The 25,849-nt window shown below is 34.4% G+C and overlaps 1 protein-coding gene across 1 annotated transcript in view; it reads left to right on the top strand.

Moving 5' to 3' along the window:
* SNTG1 (syntrophin gamma 1) overlaps window positions 1-25,849 on the top strand; it is a 309,019-nt gene that overhangs the window by 177,159 nt on the left and 106,011 nt on the right. Inside the window, exons 4-7 of the mRNA XM_041473703.1 lie at window positions 564-620; window positions 6,635-6,692; window positions 9,035-9,078; window positions 9,186-9,227. Of these exons, the coding sequence (XP_041329637.1) occupies window positions 564-620; window positions 6,635-6,692; window positions 9,035-9,078; window positions 9,186-9,227 (201 nt within the window). The remainder of the gene's footprint in view (window positions 1-563; window positions 621-6,634; window positions 6,693-9,034; window positions 9,079-9,185; window positions 9,228-25,849) is intronic.

Genomic DNA, 25,849 nt, shown 5'->3' with positions numbered 1-25,849 from the left:
GGTTAACACCAATAAATGGTCCTGGCATGCACAAGTTGTTTTCCTTTCAGATGAAACTGAATTGGGAAACGCACTGCAGGGGTGCAGTGTATGTACTTCCACATGTAGTGATCAGCCTGCAGGTGAGACCAGTTTAGGACTAGTCTAGGCCTTAACCTCTGAAATGTGTGTGTTGTGTCATAATTGTCTAACTCCAAAGTTCTGGTTTTTGTGTGTTGCAGTACTTGCTAGGATGGTGTGAAGTGAACAAATTTTTTGGGGGGATTTTTTTTCTTTTGTTTTGAGGCAGGATTTCTTCTTTTCTTCCAGGCTTTGTCTTTGTCCTGTGGAACATAGGTTTCATGGGATTTTCAGTTCAGGAACTCACAACTTCATTAAAACAACAAAAATCAATGTTGAAAAAACTTGATTTCATGGGATTTTCAGTTCAGGAAAAGTTTTAATGAAGTTCACAACTTCATTAAAACAACAAAAATCAATGTTGAAAAAACTTGTTGAAGTAATAATTTAGTTGTTTTGGCAGGAGACATTAAATCTAGCAAAACTTGATTTCTTTTTTCCAGGAAAGAACAGTAACAATTAGAAGACAGACTGTAGGAGGATTTGGATTAAGTATAAAGGTAAGATGATATTTTGGTCTGTTTATTGCATATCACACAAAGAGTGTCTTTGTATAGAATCAATGTTACTGTTAATAAGTGCAAGCTGTTCTAGACTAGAAACAAGACAGGAAACATATTCTTGTATGTTAGATGCTGTTACAGCAGGTAGCCAGAACTATGCTGCCTTATGGAAGGAAGGCAACCATTCCCTTAAAATTCAGGCTGACCAACTCAGTAATAAGGTTTGATGTAAGAGTTGAGAAGTGTTTTTAACTGTATAGACTGTACTTGTTCGGCTTCTCTCCAATTTAAATGGTTATTAATGAATGCTAAATTACAGTGGCAGGAACAAGGAACAGCCAATAAGTCTATCATCAATTCTGCTACAAAGAATATCACATTAATTCATTGCAATTCATTAGTGGGACAGAAAGTGTTATTGCGTGCTTGTATTGTTTATTTTTCTGTAGATCAAGCCCAGACAGCAATTTATCATGTCACTGTGGTTTTGCTTTTCTCAGTAAGATTTAAGAACATATACAAATGTAGGTGATCCTTTTTAGGAGAGGGAGGAAGGGTTAATAATTTTTGTCATTGTAATCTATGAGTTTCAAAACTTTACCTTAGCTTTGAGTCTGAGTGTAGACGGCACAAGATTAATTTTATCTTCTAAACACAGCAGTTCTCAGTCTCAAGATAGCAATGGAAAAAATGAAGTGTACTTCACATGAATGCAAAGAGGCCTAAATTATGCATATAAAGTGAAAGTATAGATTTTCCTATGACATCTGCTTATACTGACCTTATAAGTGACTCATAAGAAGGATTAATGTGCATTTGTGTTGTCATTGATAAGAATATGACTGAATAGAAGTATTAATTTTTAAAAATGTCTTAGTGCACTTGCTGTTATCTTGTTGAACCATGAAGACCTCTGTTCAAGGAAGACTAATTGCTATTTTGTCACCAAAGTTTCTCATCAGTTTGGTCAACAATATTTAAGTTTTTTTCCCTCCGGTATCATTATTGGTTACAGCACACTGAATAATGATGCAGTAATGAATGTCAGTGTAAAATCAAGTATATGGGTAAATGAGGTTTTATTTAAATGCTACTAAGAAATAACTGGTTACAGTAAAGACTTTAGATAATTGGAGAGCAAATCTCGAGAGCTGACAAATTTGATTTTACATATACTTTAAAATAAGTTATAATTTAAAATTAACATCACTGACAATCTCAAGATCACATTATTTAAATATTATGTACATTGTATAAAATAAAACATTTAGAAACATAAATTAAATAGAGAATGTACGATGGTCTTTCTTAAAATTAATAGAGTTAAGCTATTCTTAACTTTTTAGAGTAAGATATTTATTTTCTATGATTATTTTATATCATAGATATTTTGATCCAAATTAACCAAAGTATTGGAAAGGCGAAGATACATAAAGTCAGGTGTGAATAGACAATTTTAAATTTTTTTAAATAACTAGCAATCAGGTGATGAAATCCCTTCAAAAATGTCATTAAAGAGCAAAGAGTTCCCTTTAAAAAAGGAAACTCAGACTTGCTTGGATGGCATAGATTGGATAATGAAACTGAAAAGTTGAATTCTGTGGTCCAGGATATTCTGTCGATGTGTTTCAGGTAGTATGATTTATTACTTTAAAATTACTTATTTTTTTAAAAAAATCAATGTTGGTGGGACCTTTTCTGCTAGATCCATATATTAGTAGTTCTACATTCTCACAAAGATGGACAAGCATTTGGATAGCCAACACAATAAAAAAATAATAAATAGTAGTATTATAATTTTAAACTAGTGTAAGAAACAACTTAGAATGGGAACTTACAGTAATTTTTTGTTTTTAGTTTAGTAGGCAAACTTTATGAAGACTCACTGAAATGAACTTTTTATTTATGGCATGAAATGACATTTCAGATCCAAACACTGTGAAAGGTGCCAGTTTTCTATTTAAAATTCAGTTAGGGTTTGCTTCTTGCTGATGAATACAAGTTTGCTGCAATGGTTTTGTTTTGTTATGTAAGATTCCTGAACTTTAGTAAAGAATCTTATATTTGTTGATGATTTTAAATGGAAATATAATTATTTTAATTTTTGCCAGAAAGTAGAGGTCTACAAGTCACCCTGAAGGAGAGAGAAGCACGGAGGCCTCTCCTCCTTGTGTCAGTAACTTCCATAGCCCCTCAAACTACAGTAGTTTCTGTTGTCTTACTGCTCCCAGACTAATTAAAAATAGGGGTTATTTGAGGACTTGCTTTCTGCCTGTGATGTATGTCAGAGGATGTTGTTTATCTGAGGTGTTAATTACAGCAATACAGTGATTAATGACACTCACTTTAGAATACTTGCTTGGGCTTGGTTATGAATTTGCCTAGTTTCAGCTATCAGGTCTGGGGCATTAACATGTCTTTTTTTTGTGTACTGACTTAAAACATCCATTTCCTGCCAGAAAACTAACATGAAAATGTCACCTTTCAACTTTCTCTTGAATAAATTTTTTAAATGTCTTATCCCACTGCAAGAATTTTGAACCCTTGGAATTGTTCTTTTTCTGAAGAGCAGAGAACAAATTCCTAATAATTAAAAAATTAAACTATATTTTTGTTTTATCTGGCTGTGAGGTACATAGACATAACTCTTCTCTTATAACCTGGGTATTCCAACTATATTTGTAAAAATCAGAGATTCAGCTAACTGCTTAAGAAAAACTCCGACTCTAGGGTTGACTTTTGTCCAAGACCTAAACTTCAGCCCTTTAAGAAATAGATTATAATCCACTCTTTCAGGATTTGAAAACCTGATGTTTGCCGGTATGTCTTAGCTGAAGTTAGTGGTGCAACTGTGATTGAACTTCAACCAGACCTGCTCTGGTTTACTCTTCTGAAGAAATGATTTTCTCTCTTCTGAAGGCTCCTGTTAAATGTTTGTTTGTGAAGAAATAGCCATAGACATAGATATAGAATTTGGGAAGTGTAGTATTTCACTTATTTATCACATCTCTGGCAAGTTTAAGATGCAGAGCCTTGACAAAAGAGGATGCTCAGTGTATGATTTCAGAAAGAACATCCTGTTTTTCTGTAATTGGAGTGTAGTGTTCCTGAAGAAATAGGCAACAAAATTGATAGTTCATTAAACAAATCGAGGTTTTTGGTTACAGTCTGACTTCTGGCTCCCAGGACTCAGTACACTGCCATTATTCTGCCTCTGTTTTGATCATTCTTTTGAAATGATGAACAGCATCAGAGGTGTTCTGAGGTTCAGTTTGACTTTCCTAATTTAACTCAATCAAAAAATTCATTGTCCATAGACCGTAAAGCTATTTTTGTTAGTGGAAATACTTCTTTTTAGTATTAACTCATAGTCCCCTACATTGTCTAACTCTGATGATGGTAAAGTTCAACAATTGGTCTGATCTTTTATAAATTCTTTTGTAGAAGATAAAAAATTAATTTCCTTGTTATACTTAGAACCAAAAACCCCTAGCCTTTTCCAATAAAAGTAACTACTTTCAATTTCCCTATTTTTCATATGTCAGAAACTTCTGAAAAAAACCCAAAACCTCACACATAAAAATTGGGATAAGAAAAAATCTTTAGGAGTGTATCATGTGGCACTTTGAAAGGAGGTGTGGGTGACCTCTCACCAGTAGTGGCCAACATTCAGGACAGTGACCTTCAAAGAGCTGCCAGTGATTAGAGCTTCCTCTGCCCCTTCTAGCAGGACCACCTCCACAGGGGGGAAGCTGCTGTCATTCCAGGTTTATCCCTGCTTAAGGAAAAATGACAAAGAAAATTTGCTTGACAAAGATCATTGTTAGAGTCTGGCAGAGGTCTGAGCCATTAAGTCTTCAACACCACTATTTGATGTATTTCTGTCCATCCTCTGGTCTGAGGTTATAACTACATGCCCATACTAGAGGAAGGGAAAATTTAAAGCAGTGGAAAAGTTGCCTCTGTTCCCACAGGTTTCTTCAGAAGAGTAACCCCTGAGACTGTAAAACCAGATTTTAGACATGCATACACTTTTTCCTCTACAGGACAGAGAATCACGTATGGAGAGTGCAGGCTGCAAGGCTGCAGTGTCAACCTGAAGTAGCATTCAACAAGATGCTGGCAGAATATGCAGTTTGCTAACAGTGACTGGGTATAGATAGTTGATCAACTATTTGCTGTTTCCAGTTTTGATTTTTTATTTCTTAAAATAGCAGGCACTGTATCCTTTTACTAATTTAAAAAGAAGCCTGCAATGAGAAGAAATAGTTCCCTTGGGTAGGACACTGCTGAAAGCTTTCTCAGATCTGTAGTGCAAATGGATTTAGGTAAATTCAATACAATGAGAGAGGAATAATCATGTTGTGTGCATTACAGGCTGGCTTAGTAATAAAAGTAATTTCCTACTTTAATGGAGCTTCAGATCTAAGGAGGCAGTTTTAAACCTCACACTTCTTTGCTGGACTTTAAGTATCCTGGATAGTACAACATGTTTGTAACATTGGAAGCTTAGAAAGAAAGTGACACAGTTATTTTTTCTGTTTGTTTGAAAAATTTTTAAGAAATTAAATTTGCATGCGGCTAGAAAATTTGGAGGGTATAGGTTAAAACTTATTAATTTAGTGAGCTTGAACTCATTATCTGCAGTGAAGCCAGCTTTTACTGTTGGTATTCTTCTGATGAAAACTACTGAAAGATATTTAAAAAGCTATAATGCTACAATTTGATGGTAGCCTCTGGTTTTTATGGAGTCAATACTGAGTATGTGTTAGAAATACCGATATGTTCTGTGCTTGTCAACACTCGTCTTATGCAATGCCAGCAAAACTTTACCTGTAGACATATAATTGTTGTAATATTACTGAGATCTCAGTGGTTTTGGGGCTGTTTGATAGCCACTAGCAAAAGGAACATTTATCCTGTTTAACATTCATCTGCTTTAACATTCTGTGGTTTCAGAGGAAATTAATCTTTACTCCCTGACAGAAAGAGGTGTTGAGTGCAGGAGTCTGTTCAGTTTCAAACACTGATATTGCATGAAGAAGGGATGTGTGCTGTTCCTCAGGATTGAAATACCTATGTCAGTCCTTTTCACAACTTGACACAGGGTACCTGGACCTAATAAAGCCATCATTTCCAAAGTAAAATCTGTCTGCTGAAAAGAAGAGTATACAAACCTTCAACCAGTATTCCTAGGCGAAACAACAGTGTGGCAGACATTGGTTTCTGGTGACCTGAATTTGTACAGCTTGCATTTGAGTTGCATTGATGCTCTTGGCAGAGGAAAAAGTATTTGTGTCTCTCTGTATTTTTGCCTTTACCTTCCTTTGAATTTCCTTTTCATTTCAGGTTTATTTTTATAACTTTGTTCTTAAGCACCATAAATATTTCCAGTCCCAACAGGTTAAATTGAATGAAGCAACAGCATTGAATTGTTGTTGAACTCTTGAAACTATCATCTGGTTTTCCTTTATTTCTCTCCATTTATTGAACACCTACTGTTCCATTTCTTAATGCTTCTTTTTCTGTTCCTTATTACTTATGCCACAGCTTTCCTCACTCTTTGTGCTTGTGTGACAGACAGAAACAAATAAAGGCTGCTTTTGACATGAAAAGGCCAAACCTTCTTTCTTGTGCTTTTGTTTACCTCCTTGCCAGCATGAAAACTAAGTGGTCACAGTGTGATTGCCATTATAGCTGGATGTCCATTCTGCTTTTACAGGACACATTTCATACATTAGGCTCTCCAGAATTCACAGAAAATGGTGTCCTTCAAGTCTGGTAGAGTTCTGAATTCACTTCCCGAGCTAATGATGGCAACTGAGAACTTCTTTATGTGAGACAATAAGGAATTAATCACAGTCAAGTATTCATTAGAAAAAGAGGAAGTGCAGAATCAATTATTTGCTCAGTCTCTCTAAAAACTGCATTTAAAGAAAGGGTAAAATATAACTTTAAGCAAAAATATATTTTTAGCGACTGACAAAGATTGTAATTTATTTTGTTTTCAGGGTGGAGCAGAACATAATATTCCAGTGGTCATTTCTAAGATTTCCAAAGAACAAAGAGGTGGGTATCGGGTATCAGCTTATTACACTGTACTTTAATGTTCCCTTCAGAAAAACATGTATTAAATCTTGAGATTCTTCAGTCAATGTTAAACAAATACTGTTGTTGAACCCTTTCTCTCCCATATCTTTATGATCTCTCTCTTCCTCAGAAACTTTTTCTGAAAAAGTACAGAATTGATATTTGGAATAGTTTTTCAAGTCTTCAAAAAAATTTTTTTTTTTTTTTTTTTTAGAAAATAGAAGCAGGAAAGTAATAGGGAAGTATTAGAAAACAAATAGAAAGTATAGAAGAGAAATAGGAATGTTTAATAAATTTAACAAAAGGCAATGATTTAGTGGCTTTGACTTCCCAGTAGTTATTGTCTGGAAGCCGTAGCAGATTAAATCTTTGGCTTTTAAATCATAGTAACACAGCAGGAGAATGCATGACTTTTTAACCTGGTTACTCAGGTAGTAGTTATAGTACTTTGAGTACTGCATAAAGTTTTGGCCATACTTATTTTTAATTGTAACAGGGCTAGTGCTCAATTTCGGTATTGATTTAACTGGCAACATTTTGAAATTATTGGAATTATACATGGATAGTAGTTAAACAGCTCAAGATGTGCATAAGTATGAAGGAAGAAGGTTGTGAACCAGTACTCATATGGTGTACTTAATATCTTTGTTATGTTTTGTATGTATTTGTATGAGGCCAGAAATGCAACCTTGGAAATATTTCCCTTCATCTGTATTGCAATAACTCTAGAACTCAGCTTCTCCTCAACTAAAATATGCCAGTATGAAAAAAAAAGTCTCTTACTTACCCACTCAGATAGAGATGTATGGAAGAATCAGCATATTGAGAGCCAAAAGCCAACTCTGAAAGGTATATGTGAAAGTTGGAGTTAGGGAGAATAAGGAGTAGCAAGGAATGAGCCCCTAAGGAAGGCAATAAGTTTAACCTTAAGAATTTATACTTGTGACTACAGTCTTTTCAATATACATGTAACTAATACATAAAGATGTGGCATATATTACATGCAGTAGCTATTAAGGACTGCAGAAAAATAAGAAAAATATACTTGAGTTTAATTGAGCACACTGAAGTGCAGTTTTATTTCTGTCATTAGTTTTTTTGCTGCAGTAGCTCTTGCATTGTTTCTAGCCCCAATACCTAGCTGTGATATAATCTTCATTACTGTTTTCAATAAAAATACTGAAGATTTTTGCAGAGCTGGTTTTGAGGGACATCTCTTTCATAGGAGACTGCTGTCTTGAGATTTAGAAAGTGTCATGCTGTGTTCCTGGACTAGAGAACTTTGATAGAGAAAATGCTGTTTGACGCAAAGCCTATGCCTCAAAATAAATCAGAATGTCTGTCCTGTAATAATTTAACCATCCGTTGTTAAATATATCTAATAGGACCATTCCATCAAACAAGGACTTAAGTATCGTAATTTACATCAATATTGATTCCAGTTTTGCATGTAAGTAAGTAAAGTTTTTGGATAAAGTCCGATACTAGTTTTTTCCAGACAGTACCTTCTATGTTGATATGGAGTATTATAGGTAATAATCACATGTAATATCTTAATATCCCTTAGTTCTCATGTTCACGTTCTTAAAGGTTATTCATGCATTTACAGACAAATAATCTGTTATATTTCTGGTATGCTTATAAGGTGTATTTGAATGAGATAGCTCTGAAATGGAACACAGTGTTTAAAATGGAAGTGTAGAACTAGATTTTATAAATGTCTTTGTGATGCAGCTTTGTTTTTAAAATCACAGTTTGGCTGGTGATTTTTTTACAATATATTGATTTTTCTAGCTCTTCAGCATATGCAAGTGTTATCCAGCATTAATAGTCCCTGTTATTTATCAGAGTTTATCAAAGATGCAAGATCTAAAGGGTCCTTTATCTTTGGCAAAAACCTAAAAATTAAATTTGTTATTCATACATGTCTCTGAAGTCTCCATGTTGCTTTTTTCTCTTTGTAAGAAATTATCTCTCACAGGCAAATAAGACCTAGTCCTGCAGTCATCTTCTATTTGGAAAAATATGCCCCACCTTACCAGAATGGCCTAAAAGGTGCTAGTGACTGATGGATAAAGTTTCATAGTTGTGTGCTTGAGCTGAATAACTTCTTTTATTGTAACACTGATACATAAGTATTTTGGGTTTAAAAAAGAAAATGCAAGTAATTTATTTGGAAATTTTATGTTGGGGTTTTTATCATGTTTTTGTTTGAAATTTTAAAAGATTATGCAAAAGCATTAAATTCAATAAAAATTCTTGTACAAAAAATGTTGGATGTTTTGTACAAAGTGAGTGAAAAATATGCTTTCTGTTTTCAGCGGAACTTTCAGGTTTGCTCTTTATAGGAGATGCAATTCTACAGGTGAGTAAAACTGCAAATTATTTTGGCTGTATTTTTCTAGAAAAGTGAAATGAAATCTATGCTTATGAAATGTAGAGTAAGTCTTCTCTTTATCTTTTTAATAACAGATTAATGGAATTAATGTGAGAAAATGCAGGCATGAAGAAGTGGTGAGCTTTTCTGTTTTTTAGTCTACTTTTTTGTCTTTTGTAGTTGCTGAAATGATAGTGTATGCTGATAGCAATGCAGTGGCATCAGCTGTTTTATTGTTGTTCCTAAACAAATATGCCTGTACCTTCTAACATGACAAGCAACAAAGTGCAATCTTTTCTTTCTAAATCTGTGTAATTGCTCTTCTTAGATAGGATTTTCTATATTAAAGGTGATGGTTTTATTATGAAGATTTGAGCTTTACAAATTCCAGCATTTCTTCTTCCAGATAATAGCTGTCAAATTTCAGCAGTGCTGCACCTTTCTGGCTGTGTGGGGTCATTTTAATTTCAACAGCTGTAATTTGCACTGTGTTGGAGATTTGTTGTTTGGTTACTTTTAATCCTGTTAAAAAAAATTAGAGAAAACTATTCATCTGCCACTCATCCTCAGGCTGTTCCTTATGAGGGTGCTCTTCTCCTTTAGTTAAGATGCTATCATTTTGGGTATAAAATAAAATTTTATTAAGGAGATTTCTTCTTGAGAAGAAATGTTTGAAAGGTCTGTAGTAGGCTGGTTCCACTGGTGAATCAGCTTTGCTAAATGCATCATGTACTTTAGCCATATTTTTTTTTGACTCTTAAATACTTTCAGAAGCAGAAAACCCTTTATTTCAGAAAACAATGGCAGAAATTAAAAGATTACCAAAGAAAGTACTTTTAAATCCTGTTTAGCTCCATAGCATTTGTACCTGTATTTTTAAAATAACGTAGTACTGACATACTTGAAGGCTTCTCTGTCTGACTCATTTCCAATTCAAGGACACTCCTTGCATGTCATCCAGCATTCTGCTCTCTGACAGATCAGCGAACACGTGCTGTTCAGGTATAGAAAGCAGGAGTTAATATAGATGAAGTTCTGTTGAAGTTTAGTGCAGGCTGAAAGATTAGATCACTGCACTATTCTTCTGAGTTTTTTTTTCACACTTGTTTCCTTTTGGAAATCTACTGAAAATCCTTTTTCATTCTTCAGTGCCCTCATCATACCCCCTTACATATACACTGGCTAGTAGTTGTATTTATATTGCTTTTAGGTTTTGTCTGCGCAACAATGATTAGGTTGTAAATATTTTATAAGTTTACTGCAGTTGACTTGTTTAGTATACATTAATATGGCAAATCTCTCAGTGGGATTTAAATATTAGAATTTAAATGTTGGAATTACAAAACATGAGAAAGATATTACTAAAAGAGTAGCCTTGTACACTCGGACACTAGGACATCAGGTTTTTATTTTCTGTTTTCTGAGACATTCTCTAAACCCTCAAAATGATACATAAATCTGTTGGGTGTTTATGATAAGGTTGAAACCCATTCATGGGAAGAAAAGTGGTTTTGGAAAAGCTGAAAGGGGAGATTGACATAGAGTAGCAAGTGTTATCATGTTGAATTTTGATTTATACCTTATTTATCTAACATAATCTCTTCTTAAACTCCTTGTAGATAATTCTCTATGAATTAAAAAAATAGTATCTTACCAGTTTTGAATTTATGTATTTGCAAATGGTTTAGGAATTTAAGAAGCAAAGAATTTTTAAATTAAATCCTTATATTAATTATGAATATTTTTAATATTTAGTAGCAAATATTGACTAATATTTAAATAGGATCAAATGTCCAGATGACATTTTATAAAATGAAGTGTACATAAGAGTTATAGATATATAATATAAATAAAAAAGCCAAAGTACATGAACTCTGATAATCCATTTTTTTTTAGAAACCTTCACTGTTACATGCTATGTGTTTATGGAGTAAATTTCTTGTAAAGCTGCAATAATGGTAATATATGTGGTTCTGCATTGTGTGGTAACCTGTGAATTTAGGCTTAGCCCTCAGTAAAAGTACATCCACTGGTGTGCCAGCAGGAGTCGCAGGGAGGGTTTTGTCTGCAGTACGTCCTTTGCAGCTTGAGTTGATCTTGGACTTCTGTCATGTGGGGTCTTTATCAAATACAGGATCTGTAGCTCTAATCTCAAGGTAATATAGAGTAAATAGAAGTGTGTGGAGCCTAGTTGCTTGCAGCAGGGAGTTGAACAGGAGTTGAAACTTAATTTTCAATCCTTACAGCATCTAGGCACTTTTGCAATGGCTCTGCAGGACACCTGAACTGTAGCTTTGTTTTGTTCTGATTTTTTCTGTACCTAATTAAGGCTTAGCAGGTACAATGTTATGTAGTGTTTGGGTTGTCTTAATGTCTTAGAAAATTTCCATTGTGAACCTGTGGGTAATTTTTTTCAGTGGTTAATGCTGAAGATAGCTGTAAAAAATTCAGACTTGTATCTACAGTGTGACTGTGATGAGCATTCATTCTTTTCCTACATGCAAAATGTGTTGCTGCTTCTGGAAACTTTTTAAGCATATGCCATATCTTCATAGCTCTGCAGTGAAAAAATCTGTGGCATAATCACTGCAGCCTATTGTAGGAAACTGATGAGTAGTCAGCCCTGGTATTTAATCTTGCTTTACTGGTAACCATACTATGTATATAAAATTATTTGATTTTCAAAATTAGATAGTTTAATCAAACTCATGGCATCTTTCATAGCAGGGAGAATCTTTCCCCAATGTACAGTGATCTTAGTTAACATTGTGGGCACTCTGTTGTCTTTCAGTACTTTTGATATTGATAGATAGATAGATACATGCATACATACATAGAAAGAAAGAAAGATGGATGGACTAATAGACTCTGATAAGCCTAGATAGGTAGGTTTAGTCAGTTCTTCATGTACCTTACTGGAAGCCTTTGCGTGGTTCCTTTCTGATTATTTTATTTCGCTTTAGGTGAATCACTTCATCTTGAGCTTAGTTTTCTGCTGGTAGAAGGTGAAAATCTTGTTCACACCATGAAAGCACATGATGACTTTCTATCAAAGACTGACTGTCAGCTTGCTGTTTCTCTTGGATTGTAAAGAGCCCCAACTGAGTACAGCATAACATTGCTTCAGTCTTAGTGCTCTGATGTGGTAAGGTAAAGACATAGTCTCTCTGGTGAAGTGTCAATACAGGAGAAGGCTGCAGAAAAAAAATAAACTAGCAATTTATCATAAAAAATATCTCCCAGCATCTCTCAAACTGGCAGTATCAGTCCAAAAAAAATGCAATATGAACTTGTGTATAGAAGATGAGTCCACTGTATCTGTTTAAATACACAACTTGGTGCTCTTTTTACTCAGGGTGTTTTAATTATTCCTTTTTCAGTAGACACTCCTTTAAATTTTTCAACAAGAATTTTAAAAGGCTGAAATTAGGATTATTCACATACAGACCTCTGAGTTTTGGCTTCTGTCTAATTAATAAGGTCTAAAAATGCATAGCTTGTCAGTCCACACACCTAATGGTAATAGATATGATTATTCTTAAGGATGTAAATTAATGTATTTCTAGCTTTTACCTCAATTTATTGTCCAAACATAAAGATGGATAGATAAGCACCAACGTAATATGGTTGTATGGATGTTTTTGGTGGTTCTGGGTCTAGGCACAATGTCACTAAAAATGAACAAGATTTTGGGAGAGAGTGAGAGGCCCTTGAGCCACTTGTGAGTGGCTACAAGTAGAAGAGTGTGTCAGTTCAGTTGGATACTACCAAAAACCTTGTGTTGGATCTACTGTTCAGAGTTGTAGTGCACCAAATCATCTAGAGCCAAGGTAGAATTACAGTTGAATGAAAGCTGATATGTTTAAGTTTTTCTCTGTTCTTAATGCTGTGAATGAAACATCTCAGAGAGTATCAATAACTATGGTTGCATATCTCTTTGGATCTTAGCATATTTTTTTTTTTTCCTTAGGAAGTAGAAGAAATTAAATTACTATGGATATGAAGTAATTTCTTATTTCTTCTATTTGGGGAACATTCAGGGAATGTTTCAAATGAAAAATGACAGCTCACATGTGTCAGTTAATGTGGCATTTGGGCATTCCTTGAAAAGTAACAGGAAAAGCTCATTTAGTCACAGGTAGCTATAAAGACAGAATAGATATTCAGGCTTTGGTGGCTTTTATGTAAAGGTTACTACAATATGTAGCACTGTGGTTCAATTCAGCCACTGCTTGCATTTTGCAAGACACCATTTTTTCTAGAAGAATGACCTGATTTGAGATGTCCTTGTGCACTGCATTGAATCTTTAGCTTGCCTCTTTTCTCAACATTCATAGCAGGACTGTAACTGTGCTGACTCTCCATGAGTCATTTATGTTCTATGAAAGTGGCAGTGTAGGGATTGTTGCTGCTTAACTGCAATCATCTGCAGCTAATGAAACTCTTACTCTACTTTTCTCTTTAAAACTATGGTCTCATTAAAACTGATTTTTAACTCATTATTAATAGTTTTGGCAATGTTTCTCGTAAATGTTTTTCAGCAGAAGAATGAGCATATTGTATTTTTAAGACAGGAAACCAAGTGATCTGAAATCTCACTCCAACTTGACCTTGCAGATGTGTCTTTTGGTAAATTATGCTTTTATCATATCTTTGTTTCCTTAACTATGAAACAGAGACCTAGACTATTATTGGATTTAGCTCTCACAATTTTATTAAGTACTTCTGAATCTGTTATAGAAAAGTACCTCTGCATTAATATTTTTTAGTTTCATGAAGTGATAACAGCAACCCACGAACAGATTACCACTTTCTCATGTTGCAGAGATCCTGTACTTTATAACTCACGGCACATCCATTTAATCCTTTCCCCTCTAGACAGAATGGCGACTCTAAATGTGGAAGCTGCACAGTCGGTGCTTCTAAGACTATAATCAATTTGCAGTTTTTAACTTTTGAATTTAAAAGTGAAATGTAAACTTTCTGGAAATCCAATACTTACTCTTTCCATACAGCTGCTGTTTTCTATCTAAGACTTGAGTAATAACAAAAAAAATAATATTAGTAAACGGATGTTGCCTTAGCTATCCCAGCATAATTAATGAAAATACCTGTTATTGAATATCCTAATGCTCATGAAATTTGAGCATAATCTGTCAAATATTTCAGTACTGATTTGAAATAAGTATCCATCAAGTGGAAAAGAACCTAGCAGCTATAAATAGCCTGTTTCAGCTGTTTTCAGCTCTGTGGTGGAAATTCCTGGAATCTGGATATATCCTGGAGCGGTATTCTTAATGTGTGTTCATCTGCTTTTCTAATCTGGCTTTAGCTATGTTTTATTAGTGTTTAAATATTTTTTAATTGTGCCAAACTCTGTAAAAACTTGAATTTATTCAAGTACTATGATGTTAGACATTTAAAATATGTTAATATGTTGCTAGTCTTCCTAATTTATATTTTCATTTCTATTTCTCAAGATACCTGTAGATGTATTAGTCATTTTATTAAGATTTCATCTTTTGAAACTACTCATCATTACTGCTGAGTTTTAATAGAAGGGAGTAGAACATTCCGTCATGACTAATACCAAGCCTACATGATTAATATTGTTATTTCCTTATTACATAGCTACGGTCCTCAAAGCAAAAATCCATTAGGGTTTAGTGGGATGGAGTGAAAGATTGAATCACCAGTTACGGCACAACATCCTTCAAATAACTGTCCTTGGTTCCTCCTTTGTCATACAAGTCTATTAATTCTGAAAGCCTGAGCTGCAAAGAAAAGAAACAGTTGAGGAGTGGATTTAAAGTGTGTACCATCAAATATTCTTTGTTTGTGACCTTGTTTACATTGATATTTTTACTGTAAAGGTTCAGGTTTCTCTGCTTCCTTAGGAAGCAAATAGGGATATTTTCATCTTTATTGGTACATGAGTGCACTTTACCCTCCAAAAGACTTTTTGAAATATTTAATTCTGCACAACATCTCCTGGTTGTGGAGCTAAAACTCAGTTACACTTTAGTTCAGGGACCCAGTGTTTTTCTTTCTGGACATAGCCTCCAAAAGACAGAAAAATTAAACAGACACAAAATACTCCAACTTAATGTAGGAAAAATAACAAGTCCTGTGGACATGGAATTTATCTTCTCTGGTCACTATTAAGAGAATTTCATTTATTCATAAGGACTAGAAAATACTGTCCAACTGCCATCAGTTGTGTTTTCTTTAAACAGGTATCAACCATGTGATATAGACTGAAAGCAAATGTTCACCTCCAAAAGGCAGCTTCTGTATTTCTAATGGCTTGATTTGAACCTGACAGAGCAGTGGGAAGACTAGAGCAGGTGTACTCATTTAATTAGCCAGGAGGAGTCACAAGTAGGAGGCGTGCTCAAGAAGTGCAAATCTGCACACACAAAGTCTTTTGACAATTTTCCAGCAGTTAAAATACCTGATTTAACTCTTCAGAAATGTCATTGTTCTGACTCTAGTAAAATCAAATGGGTGCCAGGAAAAAAAAACTTTTAATCCAGGGGTTACCTGTACATATTTTTAGGTCTTTTTTTTTCTCTACATTGGGTCTTTGTCTTTTGACAGTTTGTACGGTGGAGGAGGAAGAGGAAAGGAGAATGGACTCTATATAATTTTTCAATAGTATCCAGTGTTGGCCCGTTCCAGCCAGATACATGGAGGTTTCCAGATGGCCCACCCCATACTTCTCAACCACTAGTATGGTACAGTATGGTACTGGTGTTTTGGTATCTGTTTGTCAGCACTGGGCCTATTTCTGGATTTTTTTTTTTTTTCTTTTGCCCTGATATTTCTGATGTTGTTACACAAGTTCAGTTTGGTACTACCTGTTTCTTGTTAGCTGTTTTGAAAGGCTGTGGCCAGTAAAACAGCTTGCAGTAGTAAGAGTTTCACAAGTCACATGAAGAACTTCTGTGCAGGTTTGGTTACTGGGGGAAGAAGCTCTTCAGTAAAATATTACAACAGTTACACATTCCATAGGTTTTTGGGCAGACACCTGTAAGAGTTACCTCCCTGTGCTGTTAATACTTTTCTGAGCAAAATGGGGAATGCACTCCTCAGGCTGAATTGGCATAACCAGGATAATGACATATATCTTTAAATGTGATCTAGGAAATGTTCATAGCTCTATTCCACTTCACTTGCCCTTGTCACGCCAGTAGTGATTGAGAGCATTTAAAAGATTCTAATTGTGCTGACCTGTTAAAAGGAATGTTCAGGGTATTGTTCTACTTCGAAAAACTCCCACATTTAAGCATTGGCTTGCAGTAGGAAGTAATGAGGATATTTCTAGATTTTCTGAAATGCCTTCCCTTCTTATACTATTCTGAGTATGAAGTACTTAGTTAGTAAATGGATAGACAGACGTTTCACAAAATCTCCACCATTTTTCAGATGTCTTGGGGTTTTTTTCACATTGTTTTTTTAGTCATGTTTACATGAGAAATCAAATACAAAACATATTCATAATGCCCTGTGCACTTCAGGTCATGTGTGATTTCTGAATCAGTGATTGCAGAGAAATGCTGGTGAGAGCTCAAGTTTACTATAAATGAATACTAACAGAGAAAATATTTTGTTTAAATATCCATCACCATGAAAGATTGCAAGTTTTCACAGACTGTGAAACAAAGTTTTTGGTTGGTTTTTTTGGGGTTTTTTTTTGTGTGTTTTTTTTTTTTACCTTCTTTTTTTTTTTTTTTCCAAAACACTGGGAGCCTTGGAAATTGAAAGCTTTAAGACATTTAAAATTTTAATTTTCTACAACTGCAGCTTTTAGTATTCCAGGATCTTTATATCTCAACAGGAAAGTGTTATCGTGCTATCTAAATGGGGACATGCTTTGTCAAATCAAAGCATCTATATATTATGTTCATTAGATATCATGGAGCTGTGTAGCATCAGCAGTGTTTTTTCTTATTTTCTGAATTTCTATAGAAAATGAGAGCACAGAGAAAATTGTAAAACTAGAATTACTAAGGTTTGAGAGGCTTGGACTTTCCAAAAGTGAGGCCTGTAGTTTGTGCATTCATTTGTAATATTCTGGCATAATAACCTAGCAGCAATATAATAGAATTATACAAATCATTCTGGTTTTCTTTTATTGTTGATGTTGCAAATTTTGTTTCAGAAAACACATTCACTCTATATAATAGTCTATAAATTATGTTTTTTATAAGATTTCATAGTCTCATATGGTAATTAACTGCTGGCAAGAATGGATTTCTGTGGTGTTATTGCTTAATTAAGAAAATAAGAAAAGGTGAAATAAGGGTTGCAATCAGATAAGTAGCCTAATCAGTTTTGATTAATATATCACATTTATGCTTAATTTCGAAAGTTACAAAGACCTCATGCTATAAACTGATTAAAACTGTAATTCAGCACTTTTTTGTCATTGTGCTGAAATACAAATCTTTTTTACTTCTTTGGAATTATATGCTAATCTTTTTTGTTTCCAAAATATCTATAAATGTTCTCCAGTTAATTAAAATACAGCATGAGGGCCTCCAAATCCAGTTTTGCCTTTAAAATTTAGACACTGATAAAAATTATTTTAAAAATGTTAAGGAAATGTGATTTCTGAAATTTTCAAATTATAATTATACTGGATCCCAGTTCAGCAGAATACGTACGTATTTGCCCAAAATTATGAATTTACATATTTTATTAAGTTGGGGACTTTCTTTTTTACAAATATTTTTTGAAGAAAAAAGTAATTTTCTCAACTTCAGCCAGATACAGTGCAATTAATCTAAAGCAGAAAAACTGCCACTGCATTAAATGGCACGAAAGTATGTTACAGAATCACAGAATTCTTATGTGTTTTCTCAGCTGAGAACTTTCCCCACTGGGCACTTTCCCTGAAGTACTAAAATACCTTTCTCAGAGATCAGATCCTGGGCAGCCAAGAAGCTTAGCAGAATTAACTGCTTATATTGATCTAAAACATTACTTCGAATACAAATTTGTCCAGGAATTTTTTTTTTGTCATATTGAAGTTGATAACATTTAAAACTGAACAAATAGGAATAGGTTTGTAGAGTAATATTTATTCAAATATAGAATTAGAATTTGATTTCAAACTCTTTAGGACCACTTTTAATTCATTTTTCATGAGCATTTATATTCTGGTGCTTGATTAGTGTGACTATTCATGAAAACTAAATGTTAAGGACATATTTGCCAACAGCAAATTCTATATTGAATATGTAAATGTGAAATTTGCTACTAGCTGTGTGTTTGACCCCAGCCTTGCAATGGGATTAGTGTAAGCAAACTCTTGGTCTGGGGATGATCTTTTTCTTTCCCCCAGACCTGGAGCTCTGCAGTGTCAGGCAAAATTTTCAAGCTATGCAACACTTGTATTGCTTTCAGCAATTATAGACATATGTATGTACATAAAATGTCTTAAAATTTAAGACCATACTTCAAAATACTGTGTCAACTGGATGTTTTTCACTCTTCGACCACTAGGAACAGGAACAATAGCTGGCATGTTGTACAGTCTGGTAATGTGTATGCCTTTTGAATACTACTAATGAGGCCTTCAGAAATTGTAAACATAAAAAATTGTCCTTGTTTAGTAGCCGTCTTAGAAATTTCATATAGAATTCAACCAGGAGGGCACATTTTTCCTGCTAAATTTGAATTGTGAGAACAATTTGACAAAGAGGAGCAGGAGATTCTTATATATTTAATAGATTATTAAGCAGCTTCATTGTTTTGTTAATACAGGGTTAAAAAGCTCAAAGCACTCAAGGTCATTACTATAATAAGAAAAAAATGTCCATTATGATCCAATATGAAAGTAAGAAGTTCAAAATCTTGAAATGAATAATTTGATTAGAATTATTTCTTCCTGTTGAGGAATACACATTACATGAAAAAATTTGGAGACCTTAATTCCAAGTTATTATCTAGTCATATTATCTATTTCTGTCACAGTTTACTGGAAAAAAAAATTGCTTTTTACTTTGTTTTGATTTTTACCCTTACTTTAAAAAAATGTTGAAAAAGCAAAGCTTCTGTATGAAGCTTTTTTTTTAAAGTATAATGTGTTCCAGCAAAAGAAAAATGCATATCCATATCCATTCATAACAGGGTTTCTAGTGATCACTATTTGAATGGTAACTGGGTAAGTCTAGGAATCATGCAGATAAATGGAAAATTGGGCTTTTTCCTGTAAATATAGATTGTTTTTCTTTATGTAACATGGGTAATGTCTTTAGCCTTTTTTTGTATTTTATGTGACTTTTTTCTAGGGAGTGGAGAATCGTAAGTGCTAGGTCATTCTTCTAAGGTTTTCCTGGATAATTGCTAAGATGTGGCGTTTGGTTTTGAGAGATGATATGCAATGTTTTTCTTCAATTCAGCTCATGATTATGTGCTGGATTATGTTGTTTTCTTTTACATTGTTGGATAGATCATGTGTTATGTACTCTATTTTTTTTCTAGAATAGTCATTGCACTATCATCACAGCATTGTATGCTGTAACACTTGCAGGCCACAAGCAAAATCTTAATATTCTACATAAGAGATACTGTATTATTACCTGTTGTGCTGGTTTTCACATTTCATTAATTAGTAATTAAATTACTGAAGCTCTGGTGTGTATACAGCACAAAGACTGTTTATTTGGTGCAGCTTTTATCACCAGAAAGTGTTATTCCCATATAGTCTGTCATTTTTTTGTAGGTTGATGGGTGGTAATCAAAAGGTGGCTTAAACAGATGTTGGGGAAATCTGTGATGGGATATTTGGTTGGTGTATATTATACCTACCTTAAATATTTTTTTTTTGTCCAAGAGAATGTGTTTTATTAAATTTCTCTGTTTTAAAGATGAATTTATTGATCTCTTACTGTCTGAAACTCTTATTAGAGAATAGGACCACCAAAGATTCATTTGTAGCCTACAAATAATTTGTAAATTACAATTCTGGCTTATGCTCAACACTTATATTATATTGGACTAAAATCCACTAAAGTGATACCATTTGTATGAGTAATAAAGATTGATTCCACAAGGGTTTTGTGCAGATATGATGAGTCGGAAGAATTTCTACATATTATCTAAGTATTAAAATATGGCCTGCTTAAAAGAGAAAATCTTTGAATTTTTATGTCATGAATCTTGGAAGGTAAATGTACAAAGCCTCTGGAGCCTACTTAAAATGTGTTACAGGTGCTACAGGTGTTGACAGATTTTTCTGAATATTCTCCATAACTAATTGGAAGGAAAAAAGACCCCAAACAACATTGTCAGCATATACTACCATCATGTTTACTTTCCAATTATTATGAAGTCCAAAAACCTTGTATCTTGAATAAGAAATCCTCTGTAGATTGATGGGAAAGCCTATTGTTCATCTGGCTGTACACACCACTGCACACATGATGCTGTGCAAGCCTGTGGAAAGCTGTGCAGAAGTCAGTAGGTGCTGTTGCAACACTGGTGTAAAGGCTTCTTCCATTTTTGTAGGAGTCTTGTTTGCTTAAGGGGTTCACATATTTCTCCCAAAGAAGCTTTGGTAAACATCTGTTTTTGACAATGTCCATTAAATTGATCCCAAACAAAATCTGGCTCCTATGTAAATTTCTGAGCTCTGCTGATGAGAAGTTTACTGCCATATATAGAGTTGTAATGAAAGTGTGTTGTATCTGAAGATGAAACATACATGTAAATCAAATGAGTTGGAATCCGAATTAGGCTTAATAACATTTGACTAAGGTGGAGTTGAGTAGGTTGCCTAAATACAAGTGGGGATTTTGTAGGTCTCATAGAGTTGTAATACACAGTTAGAATCTCACAATCACACAGAATCATTGTGTGGGAGAGACCTTTCAAGGTCATCAAGTTCAACCCAGCCTTAACACCTCAACTAAACCATGGCACTGAGTGCCACATCCACTCTTTTTTAAACACATCCAGGGATGGCGACTCCACCACTTCCCTGGGCAGACCATTCCAGTACTTTATCACCCTTTCTGTAAAAAAAACCAAACCTTTTCCTGATATCCAACCTATATGTCCCTTGGCCCAGCTTTAGACTGAATCCCCTGGTTCTGTCAGCTGCTGCCTGGAGAAAGAGACCAACCCCCACCTGACTACAGCCACCCTTCAGGGAGCTGTAGGGAGTGATGTAGTCACCTCTGAGTCTCCTTTTCTCCAGGCTAAACACCCCCAGCTCCCCCAGTCGTTCCTAACAGGGCTTGTGTTCCCAGCCCCTCACCAGCCTCGTTGCCCTCCTCTGGAAGAGCTCAGGCATCTCAACATCCTTCCCAAACTTAGGGGCCGGAACGGGACACAGCACTAAAGATGTGGCTTCACCAGTGACAGGTGCAGGGGAAGGATGATTTCCCTGCTCCTGCTGGCCACTATTCCTGATACAGGCTTTAACTATCTTAAAGTTTTTTATTGTGCAAAATATTCAAGTTTCCTATTTCACATGAAAAAAATCGTAAATTACATGCTGTTTAATTTCAGCCACACTGGGAAAAATTCTATTGGTATTTCTGTCATTTTCAGTGTTTTTAAGAGATTTATCTTGTTCCTCTTGGCCAGTTGCTTTGGAAGCCATTACATATCTAATTCAAAAATATGTGTTCATGAATTAGCTTTGACAGAGAGAAAGTGCCCAGCAGCCGCATACATAATCACATTTAAAAAGTGGAACATCTGTGAGTGTTTAAAGTGGAGAACTCTGTAAAACTGTGGAACTACAAAGTTCATTTACTGTAGTTGAATAATCCTGGAGAAGTAGAGCCATTCATGGAGTAGATAATGTGAAAACAAAGATAGGCAGTTCTGAACTCTGGCATGTACTCACTACAAATAGATAAACCAAAAAAGCTCATAAAGCTTGGAAAGAGTTTGGCTTGAAGTCTTCTAGTTCTATGAGGTTTTTTTTTTTTGTGTTTTCATAGGTATTTTCTTGTCTTGAATAGCTGCCTATCATGTAGAGCTGAATGGTTATTAAATGCATCTTTGTGTATTTCTTCAATGGACCACAGTCCCACACAAGTAGTAGTCCGTAGGTTGAGAATCATTAACAGGACCCACTGTTTGATATTAAAATGAACATTTGCATTAAAATCAACCACCAGTTGGGACGGTTCAAAGAATATACTGGCAGATCATGATAAATAGTGTATTATAGTTGGAATCTATTTAAGCAGTTGTTAGTTTTCATGTTTCAGAATATGGTATGAAATTTTTCAGTTCAAGGACCTGTGATGTTCCATATGACCTATGAGTCATGGCCTCCAGGGTGTGTTCTCAGTTTTGGAAGACATAGCATTTTTTAATTCCTTGCATTTCTTAGTTTGTGTGTTGGAGTAATGGCCTTCTAATTATTTACTATGAACTGTGATGACCAGTACGTGCAGCTTTTAGTGAAACCAAATTCAAAATTAGGATATATGACTTAAGAATGAAAATTTGGCACTTAATAGCAGTATTTTTATGTGTGATGTTATTGTTACTAAAATTAAGGGAAAAAAACCCCAGGAAAACGCTGTAGACTTTTCTTTTAATATTTTTTTTTTTGTTTGCATTGATACTTTTTGCTAAGGCACTGCTATATTACTTTACAAAACATAAACTTGAAGCTAAGCAATAATTAGTTGCAGCATACTACTGTTCTGACTGAAAGAGCAATAAACATTTCTGTGTTGAATGTGGAACATAAGAAAGGTTAAAGAGTTCCAGAAAGCTGCTATCAGATCTTTCAGATAAACTTGGAAGTGCTCCATTCCACAAGTGTCAGACTTAAAAGTTTGAAACCATATTCTTTTAGTGCATTGAAGAAAGAACTGATAGGAGTCTATGTCATCTGTGTGATCTCTATTTGGTCTTCTATTGCCTGGTGGATGTTTTTTATTTTGTAGGTTAATTATGTTTTCAATAAATTTTTATTAAATTAATCTCTTTTTCCTACTTCCTCATTACACTTATTCATATTGCTTGCATCTGATTATTTTAGTCATTCTTGTGACCGAAATTCTGTACAGGTCTCTCAGTGTTAGCTAATGTAAGCACTTGTAGTCTTGAAAGATGATGAAATCTATGTTTAAAGGAGGATCACTTAGTTTTCTACTAATGCTTTATACAACAGTGTCAAGGTTGCATGTTCTGGTACTTCTGTGACTAAAGCCCAGCAGCCTGTGAAAATAGGTAGAGCAAGGATCAATGAAAGAAGCCTGAATATATCTATAAGATGTCTGGTGTGTTGCTGTCCAACTGAGAAACCACCTAATGGTGTAGCTAAAACATGTGCTGTCACCTGGGATCAAGAGTAATTTTTCTTTGAAGTGGCCAGTCTGATGTGACTTGTCAAAAAGCATCAAACCCTGAATCTCTGTGTATGCTACTCTGAAATGATCTTTGTGTAGTGCTTTAGTAGCTGGAGCATTCACTGAGCAAGCGCTGCTTCAATTCCATTGCTTTGTCATCTTGCAGGTCCATAAACCTCTATCTGCACTTTTCAGAATAACTCTTTAGTGGTGGGCACTAGAGGGTGTCTTTGTTGTAAATTCCTATGTCACTGCATCCCCCTGCACTTTTTCAAGACAGTGCTAGTAGCAGGATACAAGCAGAAGAGAGCTCAGAATAGAAGGGCATGGCTTCCTGTGTTCTTGGGAAGTGCTCCACTCTGCTCTGCAGTTCCTGTCCCCTTGTTTGAGATAGCTCCCAGCTCTAGTGTGCAGCCCTTTGGGTTTGTGTCGAAATATCTAACATGGTTTTCAGACAGAAAAAATTTAAAAAGTACAGCTGTGATAGTGTCAAACTATAGTCTGAAATATACTTTCAGTTGTGCAGTCTGAATAGGAACTTCTGTCATAAAATTGTGTTCTGTATACGGCCATATACACCATATACAGTTCACTCTCTATATTGGAAAGAGAAATTTTCTGAAGGGAAAAAGCTTTGATATCTCTTGATATTATATTTCTTTATTAACTTGAATTATTGGCAAATACTGTGATAAATATTAGGTCATAGGAATTAAAAACTCACTATGCACTGATGTGTTCCTAATAATTCCGGTATTAACTAAATTGTGCTTTTACTAAATAAAGCAGTAGATTTTAAAAATAAACACAAATTCAAGGCAGCTATGTGCATGAAGACTTGCAGGTTTTGACCTCTGTGTGATTTTGTTAAAATGTGTGTTTTGTTATCTGCTGGTGGACCTGATGCTTGGGCATTGTGTAACTGCAGAGTGGCTAGAACTGCAGAGTGGCTACCTTTTCTTTTTTTTCTGTTTTCTCAATCTGTACAGTTCAAGGTATTCACCAATAAATGGAATTTTTCTTTAAAAGCCGAGGAGTGAAATTTGCTTAAATTCAAAAGAGAACATAGATTCTGGGATCTAAATAAGTGTTCAGTTTTAAATCTTTAACACTTTATTGGTGAGTAAATTTCACTGGCAATTTGAGAGGGGATTTACAGTCTTATTCAAGAAAGAATACTTACGGAAGTCAGAGGGAATTCATGCTTCATTGCTTTCCTGAATATATTGAGAGAGACTTCAGCATATGCTCAGATGTTTTCTTAAACTGGGAATTTAAAAGGGTTTATAAAATTAAAAGACAGTATCATTGCAGACATTATTAAAAATTCGGATTAGTGTTGTTATTATGTAGATGTTTTCTTCAGTAATATCACACATCACCATAAAATTTACTTTTTCAAATAGCCTCCTTACAGTCATTACAGTAATTGAATGAAAATATAGTCACTGTCGCTCCAGAAGCACTGACTCTTTTAATGTCACTATTTCACACAGCTCAGACATGCACAGCTGGGTTTTTTGCCTATCTCACTTCATTCATGAACATCTTAACTTTATATAGGGGTATTTGTGGTAAAAGTAAATTAATTCTTGGTCCCACTGGTAGTAAGGTTATACTTTACATAACAAAGTTTATTGACAATATTTAATATTTCTCTTTGTGTAGTTCTTTTCACCTGAACTCATTCTGAATTAAAAGTATATAATATGTTTTTTAAAACACCAGCAGGAATTTAATATATATAGCCATAATGTTGGTGAGGAGATGTAAAGATTTTTCAGTGTCATGGCTTTTTCCTGTTACAGGGATGATTTAGTTAAATGCTGTGCACCGATAAATGAATACCTGGTATTACTCTTTAGCTGAAATAAAAACATAAAGCTAAATAAAGTAATAATAGCAGTACTAAATATCTTTTCATAATTTAATTCATACAGCTTCTATATCAACATATTAAGTGTTACTATTATTAATTTTTAACTAGAAAAATTAAAACGACGTAGTTGTGTAAATATATATGCCTAAAATCTAAGGCTTTAAAGAATATCTCAAAAATATTAACCAAAAAAATCTATCTTGACTAGTCTTGAATAGACTATCTTGAATAGTCTATATAACCTCTGAAAATAAAACAGATCATTGCCTTTCAATGATACAAACAATAAGCAAATCTTTTTAATGGTATCTGGTCATGCATTTTCTGCAATTTAGGATGCATTGCTTTAGAAATTGCCAAATCTCTTCTGAAGGGAGTTTCTCCATGGCATACAATGGGAATATATAATCTAGTGGGAAATTGTAAATGTTAGGTCTACTGCTGAGTTAAATTTTTGTCATACAAATATTCCCTGGATTTAGCACTAGAAATTTTTCTCACCATTGTCAAATTCTTCATATATGATAAAAATCATTATAGGAGGTTGCTG

The sequence above is a fragment of the Pyrgilauda ruficollis genome, unplaced genomic scaffold, assembly GCF_017590135.1.
Source record: "Pyrgilauda ruficollis isolate IOZ18807 unplaced genomic scaffold, ASM1759013v1 scaffold30, whole genome shotgun sequence".
In the NCBI taxonomy this organism is placed as follows: domain Eukaryota; kingdom Metazoa; phylum Chordata; class Aves; order Passeriformes; family Passeridae; genus Pyrgilauda; species Pyrgilauda ruficollis.
The sequence above is the reverse complement of the archived record's forward strand: the minus strand, read 5'-3'. Positions and strand labels throughout refer to the sequence as shown.